At 41.5% G+C, this 14,693-nt stretch overlaps 1 protein-coding gene across 1 annotated transcript; it reads left to right on the top strand.

The window, feature by feature from the left end:
• The first annotated feature begins 1,695 nt into the window (after window positions 1-1,695).
• Window positions 1,696-11,804, top strand: VNN1 (vanin 1). Its single transcript, XM_073337344.1, has 7 exons — window positions 1,696-1,947; window positions 2,021-2,151; window positions 4,759-4,951; window positions 5,786-6,077; window positions 8,473-8,846; window positions 10,944-11,114; window positions 11,441-11,804. Exons 1-7 carry the CDS (start codon window positions 1,735-1,737, stop codon window positions 11,549-11,551), a joined length of 1,485 nt encoding a protein of 494 aa, XP_073193445.1. The 5' UTR covers window positions 1,696-1,734; the 3' UTR covers window positions 11,552-11,804.
• Window positions 11,805-14,693: the final 2,889 nt, after the last annotated feature.

Genomic DNA, 14,693 nt, shown 5'->3' with positions numbered 1-14,693 from the left:
ACCCCTCGTTCCAATGCTTGGTTTCCTGCACCTGTTGTGACCACAAGGCTAGGCCACCTGACTGAGTGTGAGGAGCTACAGCTGGTTCTTACAGTTTTCCATGCCAATCTGAAGGGCAAAAAATGAACTCATTTCAGGGAGGCTTCCAATTTACCAAAAACATGGAATATTAGTTGCTTCCTTTTTAAAGGACCATATCTGCAGCCAAAAACTGAATAGCTGACATCCTTGTCTAGACCTCTTGTTAGCAATAGTGCATCTAAATTAGTGCGGAACTTTTTAAATGTAAACACAGCAAAAGACACACTGTGCTCGGCACTGCTTTAAAACCACGCTCGACGCTGGTTTTGTAATATTCTTAATAAGTATGGAGAGCTTATATTTAACAACAAAAATGATTTTAAATTAAACATGGCATGACACAGCAATGAGAGCCTGCTGTAAACTTCCGCCAGCCACAGTCTGTTCTGTCCCCTGCAGTCCAGAACCCTTCCTTCCTATATTGGAGATGAGCAAGAACTGGCTATTTAATTCCATGGGAAACTTCACATTGCTAGAAGAAAATCATTTGGAATTGGAACAAGAAGTTAGAAATGAAAAATTTTGCACAGAACAGCTTTTTTTTAAAAAAAAAAAATAAATTCTAGGCAGGGAGTAAACCAGCCAGGGAGGTGGCCATCCAGACAACCCATTAAAGGGGGATTCTGGGAACTGAGCAGCCTGCTAGATGCCTGGCCAGCTGGCCGGCAGGCTGGCAAGAAACCAGGCTGGGCAAGCTAGTCAGTCAGTTTACCTGACTGATTTTGTTGCTAGTTTCAATGGAATCAACACATTCCAGTGGGATTCTGTTGAAACAGCATTTTCCAAAGAAAAACTATGAGTCAGAAAATTTGTTGACCTGCTCTAGCCAAAATAGAGACTGAACTTTGGTCTCTGCAGTCACTCTGTGTGGGTTTAGTGCACCCGTTCTTATTGGCTACCCTAGTGTAAACAAAACTAAAGAGGCCAAACTGTCTTCATTTTGCTCACTGAGATTGGGATTACTCACATGAGCAAGGTGAGCTGGATTTGGTTCAAGATGTATTTAAGTTCCCCAGCTATGTTTAAAAGAGCAGCATAAATTGTTTAAATGTTGGCCTACTCTCGTCAATTTGGGCTCCTGACAGCTCTGTGTTCTTGGATCAGTTCTGAGAGACATTCTGTGGCCTTCCTTGTCACTTTACAAAACTGTGTGTTAATGTTTATTCTGAGGGCAGCTGGTACAAAAGACAAGACAACATACAATTCAAACTACTACCTGTGTGAATTGCACAAGTTTGTCTAGAATTGGCCTTAATGGGAGTTGGACTGGACCCAAGCACCAACCTGGTACAAATTCTACTTTGCACAAGTCTACTGAAGTCAATGGAATTGCACATTATAGCAAAGCAGAATTTGGGCCTCTATTTCTAGACAGATGTCGTTTAGTGTGTCCCTTTGGCACAGTTATTCTCATGTCAGTGATTCAGTGAATATCACTCCCCTGTTTAACTGTGTAGATGGTTTGTTGTTTTTTTTTTTTGTTTTTTTACCTGTGGTAATCTTGTTACACAATGCTGTGTTTTCCCAGATAATTTCACAGAGAATTGTTGCCAAAGTAAACTAATAAGAAAGCTGGACTTTGCCACCTGTCTTCTTTTCTCCTTTACCCTTCAGAAACTTGCTCTGTTTTCCATTTACCACTGAGCATCAGCAATGATCATGTTCCAGCCTCATATATATGCTACGGTTTTTATACTCTCAATCCTTCAGGCCTTTGCCTTGGACAGCTACATTGCAGCAGTGTATGAGCACTCTGTTATATTGCCAGATGTCACTGGGAGTCCTGTTTCATCTGACGAGGCTTTGACGCTAATGAACAAAAATATGGATGTTTTGGAAGGGGCCATCAAAGCAGCAGCCCAACAGGTATTGTCTCTTAATTTTCTTGGTTATTTGTTTTGTTCTTGGTGGTAAGTGCTTAATTTAGCTGTTGTTTCAGGGTGCACATATCATTGTGACTCCTGAAGATGCCATTTATGGCTGGGTCTTCAAAAGAGACACCATTTTCCCCTATCTTGAAGACATTCCAGATCCACAAGTAAACTGGATTCCCTGCACTGACCCTGAAAGGTATCCCTTATGAAGTGTCTTCCAAATAGCTTTAAAATAATGTGTTAATGGTCTGAAGAGAAGTGGATTAATGATAAATGCAGAAGACCTGAGAGGTCTTTTGAATTTGACTCCAAGATTATTGTACACAACAGTTAAATAACCGAATGTCTGTCTAAAATGTTCTGCTTGTAGGAGAAGCAGATAACATGGGTTTTCAAAACTGGCATTGTTGGTGGAACAGAGGAGGCAAAGGGGTAACATGATAAGAAACAAGTGCAGATATGGAGCTTTCGGGGTGGGGGATAAGCTATGAAGAGCTTTAGAGGTATGTACAAAAGATGTGTACTTGTAGTGTAGAAGGGGGAACAAGTAGAGGAGGGGAAGTAACAGGGTCAAAATAACAGGAACAATAACTTCTCCATTGGAAAAGTAACACATACACTTTATCAGGTTGTCGAAGTCTACGTTACTGAAGTCAGAGTTAAAAGTTTGCATTATAGTTCAATTGCGAGGAATGGGGTGTGTGGGGGATGGGTTACTGAACATACTGGAGGTTTCTGAGACGTATGCATATAGGGGCAGAGTCTCTTTGGCTATGTCAGCACAGGAGCTGAGAGTATGCTTCCCAGCGCAGGTAGACAGACACATGCTAGCACTGCTTGAGCTAATGATCTAAAAGTGGCCGCAGTGGCTCACGCTAGCCACCCACATACATCACCAGGGCTTGGGTATGATTGTACCCCTGGGAGCTGACTGACGCCCCCAGTCAGTGTGTTGTATGTGTGGTGGGGGGTACAGTGTATTCAATACATCTTAACTGGAGCTTTCATTGCTTTTAAGGTTTTGCGTGGCTGAGTATTGGTCTTAACCATCCTTAAGTGGGTTTAACTAATTTTTTTGTTTGAAGGAGCAGACAGAATGTCTTTTGGTATGTAAGCCATGCCTCTAAATCGATTAGAATATTTGTGAAAGGATTAATTTTCATATTAGTTTACATAGGATCTCACTTAAATCCAATTTGTAAAATATAGACTCCTTATCTAACCTTTGTGTATAATTTTACATGCATTTCTGTCCCCATTGCGTGAAAGACGAGGCTTTTAAAGATGAGGGTTATATGGGATTATACCATCCCCTAGGCTCTGATTACCGTGTTTGCAGGTACTGAACTCGCAAGTCTGTTGTCAGCCTGCTGAATGGGGAAGAAGCATGATATTTCAATCCTGCCTGTGTCTCAAGATTCATGAGGAATTCTCAGAGCATTTGCACAGGTCTGGGGCATTTGTGCTGAGGATCAACCTTCCATGCTGCTACTACAGCTCTCTCCTACTCGCCCTGCTGCCACACAGTAGCACATGAAGCTGTACCTAGAATTTTGGATGTGTAATTGAACATTTCTATGAATTTAAAGGGAAACCGTTGTGTGTGTGTGTGTGTGTGTAACAATTTGCTAGTCAATAGCACCACAGAAGTCTCTCTCCATTCTTTTTCTTTTAAAGGGGCAGATGAACCAATTTTAGTAGTTTGAAATGAATGTTTTGGACACACTTGAACTCAGCCCCATGAGCCATCATCTTGGCTATAGTTTTAATTGTTTTTTTTTAATAATGCATTATATTTATAGTGACAGGTAAAGGCTGCTGCTCATGTTTTGAAGATCAATGTAAAAACCAGACTATGATCACACATGTGAAGAGAGGTGCACTGTCTGGGGGAACCTGAAGAATAAGGAAAGCAGGCCCTGCTCCCTCCATCCTTTCCCATTAAACAAAAAGCAAGGCAAGGAGAGGGATTCAACATGCATTTCTTTATATGCTAAATATTTATACTGCTGTACGAAGTTGGGAGAAATTTTTTCAACAAGTAGATTTTTTTTGTTGAAAAATGCATTTTTTGGTACTCTAAAACTATTCACAAACTCGACAAATAGAGCTAAGAAAAACAACTTTTTTTGATAAAGTCAAAATGTTTCATTCCTACTTTTCGTTTCAAAATAAATTAAAATTTGGCCAATTTAAAACACACACATACATGATGAAAACACCCCAAAATATCTGAATCAAAATATAAAACTAAAAATTCATTTTGAGTCAACACAAAATGAATCAAAAACATAAAATATTTGAAAACAGTTTTTAGTTTTTTCAATCTGATGACCAATTTAGGAAAAAATTGGTTATCTTTCAAATTGAACTGACAAATCCATACTACATTCAGCTCTACTGTAATAGCCCCCGTCCAGTTTCAGGCAATCGTGGTAGGTGCTGTACAAATACCTAGGGGGATTCACACCCTGTTCCACGCAGCTGACATTCTAAGGCCTCCATCCTGCTGTAGGATCATTGAGAGCAGACCCTTCCTTCCACCCATGCAGAAGTCCACTGAGGTCAAGGAGCTGTCCGTGAATTCTGATAGTCTGCCTGCACAGCTCCAATTGCAGGATTAAAAAATAAAAAGCCTCCTAATACTCAGCTGCTCCATAACAGCTGCTGCTCTAAACGCCAGTGTGCCATTCAAATATTAACTTTGAAGCCTATTTTCTCATTTTTTTTCAGCTTTGAATTTAGTTTGATCCTGGGTTATTTTTTTGTTTTATGCATTTTCCTTTTGCCAAAAATGAACTAGATTTACTCCTGCGGCAGTGCAGGAAAGGCTCAGCTGCATGGCAAGAAATAACTCTATCTATGTGGTTGCCAATATTGGAGACAAGAAGCCATGTAATTCCAGTGATCCCAAGTGCCCCAGCGATGGTCACTATCAATACAATACTAATGTTGTCTTTGACTCAGAAGGGAAATTGGTGGCACGCTACCATAAGGTAAGAAATAACATTACACTGTTCTTTTCTGTCAGTCTGGGAGGGAAATCTCTCAAGGTGTCAACATTTTTAAACTGCACTGGGAGGATTAGTTGAAACGGGATGGGGGCAGGAGAGTGCTGCTAGGCTGGAAGGTGTTAATGGCTGTCATCAACCAGTTCTTTGATCTACACACAATTTCAAATGTGGTTAAAGCTGCTAGCTCTACTAACCATATATCTCCCTTTACCCCCTTCTGATTTTCCTGATTTTCACCAAAATCAATAGGGATCTGACCATTGATGCCTAGAACATCCCCTGAAATTTTGGAGTTGATCAGGTGTGGTGTTCAAAAGTTATCGCATAACAGACAGAGAAATATCATTAAGTAGAGTGTTAGATCAGGCTTCACTCAACTGGTTATTGGGACGGACTTGGAAATGTAGAGTATGTTTACACTGCAATAAAAGGCCTGCATCACCCCCGCATGGCTGGACCAAATCAGCTGACATGTACTTGGGCTGTGGGGAATTGCAGACATTCGGATTGAGCTCTGAGATCCACCGCCTTGCGGGGTTTCAGGCCCAGGCTCCAGCCCAAGCCCGAATGTCTATGCTGCCATTTTTATCCCATAGCCCAAACTCCGTGAGCCCAAGCCAGCTGACCCAGGCTCTGAGACTTGGTGCCATGGTTTTTTTATTGCAGTGTAGATATACCTTTACATGTTCAATATGAAGACGTTTAGATTTTTTTTCTTTTTAAATGCAGGTCACCTTTAACAGTTTTATAAAATGTTTCCAGGTTATTGCATTAGGTGCCTTTTAACGGTGTTCTTCCTATGGTTTGTTTTGTCAGTATAATCTCTTTATGTCAGAAACTCAGTTTGATTCCCCCAAGGAGCCAGAGATTGTCACTTTCAACACATCCTTTGGAAAGTTCGGCATTTTCACTTGCTTCGACATACTTTTTCATGACCCTGCTGTGACTCTGGTGAGCAAGTTACATGTGGATACTGTGCTGTTTCCCACTGCTTGGATGAATGTCCTACCACATTTGACTGCTATTGAATTCCACTCTGCCTGGGCTATGGGGATGCATGTCAATTTCCTTGCGGCTGATACACACAACACCAGCATGGCTATGACAGGTAATTTGCTGTTTGGGGTTAAGTGAATTATTTTTGTAATACTTTTTTCATGCCCATCTTGATTATCATACACATTGTAAGGAGAGTGATCGCTTTAGATAAGCTATTACCAACAGGAGAGTGGGTTTGTGGGGGTGGGGGGGGGAGAAAACCTGGATTTGTGCTGGAAATGGCCCACCTTGATTATCATACACATTGTAAGGAGAGTGATCACTTTAGATAAGCTATTACCAGCAGGAGAGTGGGGTGGGGGGAGAGAGAACCTTTTGTAGAGATGAACACCCATTTTTTCATGGTTTGTGTGTATAAAAACATCTTCTGTATTTTCCACAGTATGCATCCGATGAAGTGAGCTGTAGCTCACGAAAGCTTATGCTCAAATAAATTGGTTAGTCTCTAAGGTGCCACAAGTACTCCTTTTCTTTTTGTAATACTGGCTCTTTAGTCTCTGTCTCTTCTTTGAGATTATTTTATGCTGCACAATGTATTTCTTCTGAAGCCAAAAACCACCATGGTAGCCTCATTCCTAATTTCGATATTCCTGATGGCAAATGAGGACAGAGCAAAACTCACTGTGTTTTTGCTTTTTATGTTTTTTCCTCTCTCCTTCCTAGCTTCTCAGGAACTTCCTTTGTTCTTTTTATTGACTTGCTGTGCATGAACAAAATCTTGCAGCTTCTTTGCTTGGCTTCTCTGAGCCATTAAATCTGGCTTTTTGCTGATAAACAGTCCTCTTCAATCTCCCTTCTCAACACATATCACTAGGTTGCCTTCACCCTCAAATGCTCTCTAGTTCAGCTAGTTCACACAAAATTTTCAATAGCTAAAGAACAAAACCCATTCTAGATTACTATAAAATACAGTCATAACGCTGGGTAATAAATGAAAACCAGCATGCAAGATTCCATTTATACTAACCAAACGCAAGACTAGTTTGTAGCACCATTCAGCAATGTTCAGCCCCTTAGAACCAAGTTTTCAGGGCTGTCACGAGCACTGTTCTTCTCCCACTTATTTTAAAACAATGTGACCTTGTGTTTACTGAGAACTAAGTAAATGGAATATGATCTTTTAGCAAAGGACCACATTTGCATTTTGAAACCTATTAGATCTCATGCTTGCATGATTTTAGGGTAGGGTCACTGATCGTATTCACGTTGTCTGAAATACAAGGGATGTCTCCCAGTCTCGCCCTCATCTGTTATACGAGGGCTTATCAATCTAGCAGACAAAGGTAACAAGATCCAATGGGTGGAAATTGAAGCTTGACAAATTCAGGCTAGAAACGAGGACAATTTTTTAACCGTGACGGTGATTAACCATTGGAAAAATTTACCAAGGATTCTGATGGATTCTCCGTCACTGGAAATCTTTAAATCAAGATTGGATGATTTCAAGAAGATATGCTCTTCTTCATCCCCAGCAGATAGACTTGAAGCAGGAATTCAAGAATGGAAGTCCTAAGGCATATGTTTTGAAGGACCTCAGACTAGATGGTGATAATAGTGCCTTCTGGTCTTAAATTCTATGAATGAATGAATATGGGATGGCTGTCATAGGATTCATCCCATGCATAGAAACTCTTACACAGTGCTGACTGGAGTGTCATGCTGAGAACATCTGATATTTTGTCCCCCATGGTCCATTATGATTGGCAGAGATGAAGAGATTCAGGAAAGTATATAGGTGTGGCATGGAATCCAATACTCTAATAAATGGTCCAGTTTCTCTCCCTGATTTGCCTTTATCTGGTCAGCCAGATTCCCCTGATATGGAGTTCTCAAGTGGGGTAAATCCAGCATAGCCAGCCCTGGGGTAGGGCTGTAGGGTGAGTGCATTGGGCTCTGGCTGTTCTCAGCTGGTGGATGACCCTTTTAGGTCTGTTGTCAGCTAGCATACGTCACAGCAGCCCTCAAGCTGCTCTGTTCTGCAGTGGGGCCAAGCTGAGCAGAGACTCAGGGAGCCATAATTGGATTCCTGACAGCACTGCATGCTACCATGCCCCAGCCCCCTTCTGTGGTGCTGAGGAGATCTCAGCCACAGTGGAGAATCTGGCCCATTGTCTCAATAAGAACACCATGTACCCTAGGATGACCAAATGTCCCAATTTTATAGGGACAGTCCTGATATTCAGGGCTTTTCTTATATGGGCACCTATTCCCTCCCACCACCCCAATTTTTCGCACTTGCTATCTGGTCACCCTAATGTACCCTGTCCCTTCTCCAGGAATTTTAAGAAAAGACTTGAGTTCTTAAAGGTTTGATTTGGGAGGTTAATTTTTGGTAATGTTCTAGACATCATAATAGAATAGAACAGCATTGGGGAAAATGAAAAGGACAATATCATTCAAATGGCTGATTCTTTTGGACTGAAAATTTTGCCTGTCGCTCACAGGGAGTGGTATCTATGCACCTGATGGACCCAGGGCATTTCATTACAATATGGATACAGAGAATGGTCACCTCCTGGTTGCGGAACTGAGTTCACACCCTCATCTTTCTCCCACCTACCCTGCTGCTGTTAACTGGAGCGCATATGCCACAAGTGTCAAACGTTTCTCACCAGATGACTGGGATTTCTGTGGAGTCATTTTCTATGATAAGTTCACCTTCACTGAACTAACTAAGCCTGAAGGAAATCGTACAGTTTGCCAGAAAGACCTTTGCTGTCATTTGAGCTACAGGATGGCGGAGAAGCGAGAAGATGAAGTTTATGTGCTGGGTGCTTTTGATGGCCTTCATGTTGTTGAAGGAGAATACTATTTGCAGGTAAAGCTTATTTTTGGGGACATATACATCATATATATGTTGATGAGGCTTCTTTGCGTAGGAGATGCTTTTGGATCCTGGGAGAAAAAAGGGACAATGATGTATTCTCATGTTCCTCTGCGTGGCCCTTTGGTTGCTAGTGATGAGTTGATGCTGTAATTTCTAATGAGTCTGCTTGCCCTTCATGCCAAAAATAGCAAGTCTTGAAATGACCCTGGGTACAAACTCAGAGTTCATGTGAAATGAGGGAATTGATCTTATATTATAATAAATTATTCCACAATAGAATAGATCTTTATATTCTCCACCCCTTTTTCTCTCCCGTCTTTATTTCACCATTTGCATTGTCCACTGTGCTGTCTTAGAGACAACTTCAGGATGCTAAATAGCGGAAAGATGTATTTGAGATGCTGTTAGTGACTTTGAAAATTGGAATGAAACAATCTTTTTCTGTCTCCTTCATCAGAGTTGATCTTTATCTGATGATTATTTTTAAAATCTCAGTTGATTGCATCCAACTGTACAAGATATTTTACTCAGCTGAATTCATGAAGATTGAGTTTTTTCTTATTTGCCATGTCATGTCAATGAAGCATATATAAAGTATCAAAGTTTTATTGGAAATATCCAATGTTTTGTTCTGTTAACCAACCATTTGGGAAAGACCATGATTTACCATTAAGTGCTATCTTGCTGTAAATATTAATTTGTTTAGTCACATTACATAATATGGACTGTCCTTTGTTTTTTGAGCAAATCTATTATATTGGCTAATTACTGACAGGTCCTTTTTAAATTTACTTTCTTCTACCTGTCACCAACCACTTTCCTTACCAGCTGTCACAGATTATAATCCCATTATGTGTCTTGATATTTTAGCCACTCTATATCTCCTTTGATACATTTTCAAAAAGTCATTTTGATGGAATCAAAGTTCTTGTTTGGTCCAGTTGATAAAATTATTTTAGTTCTTGCCGAATGTCCAGTGCTGTGGACCAAGTCTTTTACTTCTCCATAAAACAGGCTACAGCAGTTTATACTGCCTCATGTTATCCAACCTGGAGGGATTGTCTCTGGGAATAAAAGGCTAAGTCAGTCTCTGTACCCATTCCAACCTTGGAATCTCTGCTGAGATGGCCAGCAACAGGGTGTCAATTATGGTGCTGGCTTTATTATGTAGACACCTATCCACCAAGAATTGGATGGAGACATCCAAATTAATATCTGATAGACCACCAGCTAGGCCACTAAGTGATTTTGGTGCTAACAATGTGTATAAGATTGCCTGAGCTCTCCATCAAAGAACTTGTCTCAGTTTTATTGGTTAAAAGTCAACTTTTTGATGGAGGAGTGGGAAGAACAAGTGGAAATGGTAGAGGTGGCTCTTAAGGAGAGCATAAAAAAGGGTCCAGGGCAAAGGTGCTGACTTTGTTTTCCCTGGGGGTGCTCCACTCTCACTCTGCCCTAAGGTCCTGCCCTCACTCTGCCTCTTCCTGCCCCCATTTCGCCCCCCTCTCCTGAGGACATGCCCTTGCTCTGCCCCCTCCCCATAGGCCCTGCCCTTACTCCATCTGTTCCCACCCCTGCTCTGCCCCCTCCCCGGACCTTTCCCCGCCCACTGCTCTCCACCCTCCCCCAAACCCCTCTGTCAGCCACCAAACAGCTGTGGCTGGTGGGTACTCCAGCCCCGGAGTACCCATGGACTCAGTGCCTAAGGTCTAGAAAAGTGGAACAGTCTAGGGTGAAATAGGACAAAAGAAGGGGGACAAAGTGTCAAGCAGGAGCAGAGGTATCCAGTGGGTAGGTGGATCTGGAAAGGCTACAAGGCCAAAACCAGCTGATAGAGAGAAACCACTGCCTTTGTGTGCACTAGGTGAGGGAGGGGAGAGCAGTGTGGAGAGACATGCTAGGGAGACAAGCTGCAGAGCTGGAAACCCTTCGATCAAAAAAGTTTGTTCCTGATGCAGTACCTTAGTGGTTCGTTGGCATAAGAATTGAGCTGAATTGGTACCATCTGGTCTTGAAGAAAACACAGTCAAATTTTACTATTAGTAAAACGATTCTCCTAAATGCACGTTCCTTTTCTCTTCCTCATAGATATGCACACTACTGAAGTGTGAAAGCACAGACTTGAAAACATGTGGGCTGCCAGTGGCTACTGCTCACACCAGGTTTGAAGCATTCTCTCTCAGTGGCACATTTGGCACTAGTTACGTCTTCCCAGAAGTCTTGCTTAGTGGGGTTCAGCTGGCGTCCGGCGAATTTCAGGTAGGAGGATGTATTTGAGCTGCTTCAAACTAGCTTCCCAGGGGGCTCATAGGGGAAAGTAACAAAATATTGCAACAAAGTCAAAACAAACCTAAGACAAACTTGTTAATAGTGGGGGGAAAAAAACATGTATTTGGTGCCCTTTCAGTTCAGCAATTGGCCTCAGAAAGCAATTTGGCTTTGTATGTTATGGTTCAAGACTTTCCGTAATTAAACTGTTTCCTCAAAATATTTAACATTTACCTTATAAATGCATGTCTCTTGTGCACCATGTCATATTGCTGCTTTGTTAAGGATGTCATTTTATTGTCCTCTTCTTCATCTAGGTATTAAGTGATGGACGTTTGATCAGTCAGAGTGGTACATCTAAACCAGTTTTAACAGTGACGCTTTTTGGGAGGTGGTATGAGAAGGACCCACCACAACCACACATCTGATGAAGTGAGCTGTAGCTCACGAAAGCTTATGTTCAAATGAATTGGTTATTCTCTAAGGTGCCACAAGTACTCCTTTTCTCTTTACACCAGATACTGTTATTTCAGAATAACAATGTCCCATAATGCATCATCTACTTAAACAATAACCACTGTGTTCCTTGTTTCCTTTTATAATCGTCCTTTGTTTAGTAAATATACAGCAGCCTATTTCATTACTGTTACATATTGAGAAATAAATCAATTGTGACCACTATTTTATGACTACTTATTCTTTTATCACTGTTGAATAGCAGTTGCCTTTGTCTCACTGACTTCTGGAATTTGTTTTTTCTAGCGTGCAAAAAACTGAGCGTTATGAAATAAATTGGTTAGTCTCTAAGGTGCCACAAGTATTCCTTTTCTTTTTGCTGATGTTAAACTGTATATCAAAATACTATTGCATATTTTATAATTTTAGATAACTATGGGATTAATAAATAAAATAACTAAAGGCCTGATCCTGCATAATAAATGCCAGATAGAAAGGCACACAAATGCAAGGAATAAAACCTACCCAGCATGCTGCCCAAGGATATGTGGCCTATTCACATCCTGTGTTTCCTATTATGAGTCCAGCAATCACTACGCTTACCACAGCTCCTTCCTTTCACACAGTTTCTCCACGATCCTTCTGTGTGCCATAACCTCATGCTCTCTGGCACACTGGACTATTGCACTATATTTAAGGTCCTTTGTTTTCAGTTTTAAAAAACCACAGGGTTTTAAAAAAAGCCATTATTTGGTTTTTTTACCAATTTTCATGCTAATTTTGGAAGTGCCAGAACTCCCTGGAGCCAGCTACCTGCTGCAGAAGGAGAGATGGGTGGGGGTCAGTGTGGCGATGCTGACTCACCCCCTGGGAACATAAGGGCAGAAGATTTTAAAAATTGGAAGCCTGGGTATTAGAAGCCCTTTCTCCAGGCAACAAGTAAAGCAGCACCCGCCCTCCCTTCCCTTGAGGTGGCAAATATCAGGTTTGGTTAGCACCTGCTGTAGGCATTGCGCTAACTGCACCTTTTCAGCGGGCCTGGGAAGGAATTTTCCCCTCACCACCATATTGGCTTAGGTGAAGTGGGGGTTTCAGGGAGGACCTATTATGGTGAGGAGGAACGGGAGCTAGGCAATAGATCGCAACTCATTTTGTAAGTGTAGGGCAGATGTCTGCTGAGAAGGATCTGGGGGTTATAGTGGATCACAAACTGAATATCGGTTAACAATGTGATGCAGTTGCAAAAAAGGAGTATCATTCTGGTGAGTATTAACATGATTCTGGTATGTAAGGCACGGGAGGTAATTGTCCCACTCTATGCTGCACTGGTGAGAGCTCACCTAGAGTATTATGTCCAATTCTGGGTGCCACACTTTAGGAAAGATGTGGATAAATTGGAGAGAGTCCAGAGGAGAGCAACCAAAATGATAAAAAGGTTTAGAAAACCTGACCTATGCAGAAGGTTAAAAATACTAGACCCATTTAGTCTTGAGAAACAAAGACTGAGGGGAGACCTGTGATCAGTCTTCAAATATGATAAAGACTGTCATAAAAAGGATGTCAATCAAGTGTTTTTCACATCCACTGAAAATAGGACAAGAAGTAATTGGCTTAATCTGCAGCAAGCTAATTTTAGGTTAGATTATAAGGAGACACTTTCTAAGTATTAGGATAGTTAAGTCCTGGAATAGGTTTCCAAGGGAGGTTGTGGAATCCCCATCACTGACGGTTTTCAAGAACAGGATGGACAAACACCAGTCAGGGATGGTCTAAGTTTACTTGGTCCTACCTCAGTGCAAGGAGGAATTGATAGGGTGACCAGATAGCAAGTGTGAAAAATTGGGACAGGAGGTGTGTGTGGGGGGGTGCAGGGTGGTGGTGGTAATAAGTGCCTATATAAGACAAAGCCCCAAATATTGGGACTGTCTTTATAAAATTGGGACATCTGGTGACTCTAGGAATTGACCTGTTGAGGTCCCTTCAAGCCCTACGAATCTATTATTTCAACACTTAAATGTTAGAAAGGGAACAAAGTGGGGTGGCTTCAGGCAGGATTTGCCATGGTTGTCCCCCCACCCCCCTTTTCCTTTTGTCGTGAGTGGGTTTTATTCTTTAAACTATTATGTATCAACTATTATGGCTCAACAATGTTCAATGAAGATGGTTGTAACAATATTATGTTTGGTTGTTGTCTCATCTGATTTCAGGCCTAACAGTATATGGATGGGAAATTTCCAAATCAAGTGATACAAAATATACCTAAAATATTTTTTAGAACTCAAATTGACTGACACATTTCCATGAGTTATCAAGAGACATGTTGAATGGTTTGTCAATAGGTGGTACCAGAACTACAAGTTCTTTGAAAGTTTTCTGTTCCTCTGTCATTTCGGTGCTATATGTAGCAAGGATTCAGCAGGCGTATAATTGCTATGGCTACCTTTTTCTAAGTGCTGTTGTTGCACTTGTAAGCTTACTCTGTTAGAGTGATGTAGCTTTGAACAGCAAGAGGCGCACAGCCTTAAAGGAGTGAAGCTACTTTAAAAGGCTGGAATTTAACTTTTCAGAGGGCCCAACGATGGACTCTACCTGATAATTATTTTAACCCTGATGATAATTTTATAGAGTTAAGTTTTGTATTAGATTTGGCCACAGTGACATTCGTCCTTTTTTTCCCTCCAACCCATTGCACAGCTCGATGCAGGTTCAGTTAATTTAGCAGTAGAAAATCCAACTTTGATTCCAACTCTGCTTTCCAAAGGGTTCTGATGAACTCATCAGCTTTGCTGGCTATGGGCATATGGAACTGCAAGACAACTAAACATGGCCATAGATGATGCTGTCCATCAGCACAAGAACATGGATTTGAGCTCGAGTTAGCCAGTGGGCCAGCAGCATAGTCCATCAAGTGAGCCACCTATCCATGGGCAAATCAGTTTGATATGGAAAAGAGTAAGGAGCTGTTGAGAGGGACAAGAAGTCCTCTCCATGTTAACCATGTTTCTTCTTTGTGTGTGTGCAAGGGGAGGGTGAGGGAGGAGTGTGCGTGTTGTTCTACACCTTGTCTTCTGTGACTGTCTGTCACTTCAGGGTGTGTACGGTATTCCCATTCAA

Source organism: Lepidochelys kempii, chromosome 3 (genome assembly GCF_965140265.1).
Source record: "Lepidochelys kempii isolate rLepKem1 chromosome 3, rLepKem1.hap2, whole genome shotgun sequence".
Taxonomy (NCBI): Eukaryota; Metazoa; Chordata; order Testudines; family Cheloniidae; genus Lepidochelys; species Lepidochelys kempii.
The sequence above is the reverse complement of the archived record's forward strand: the minus strand, read 5'-3'. Positions and strand labels throughout refer to the sequence as shown.

What these genes read in the sequence shown, in the direction of transcription:
- VNN1 (XM_073337344.1), top strand. Translation starts at nt 1,735, where the DNA reads ATGATCATGTTCCAGCCTCATATATATGCTACGGTTTTTATACTCTCA. An exon ending in CCCTGCACTGACCCTGAAAG is followed by an intron (nt 2,152 to 4,758) that starts GTATCCCTTATG and finishes AAAATGAACTAG; the next exon opens with ATTTACTCCTGCGGCAGTGC. An exon ending in TGGCGTCCGGCGAATTTCAG is followed by an intron (nt 11,115 to 11,440) that starts GTAGGAGGATGT and finishes TTCTTCATCTAG; the next exon opens with GTATTAAGTGATGGACGTTT.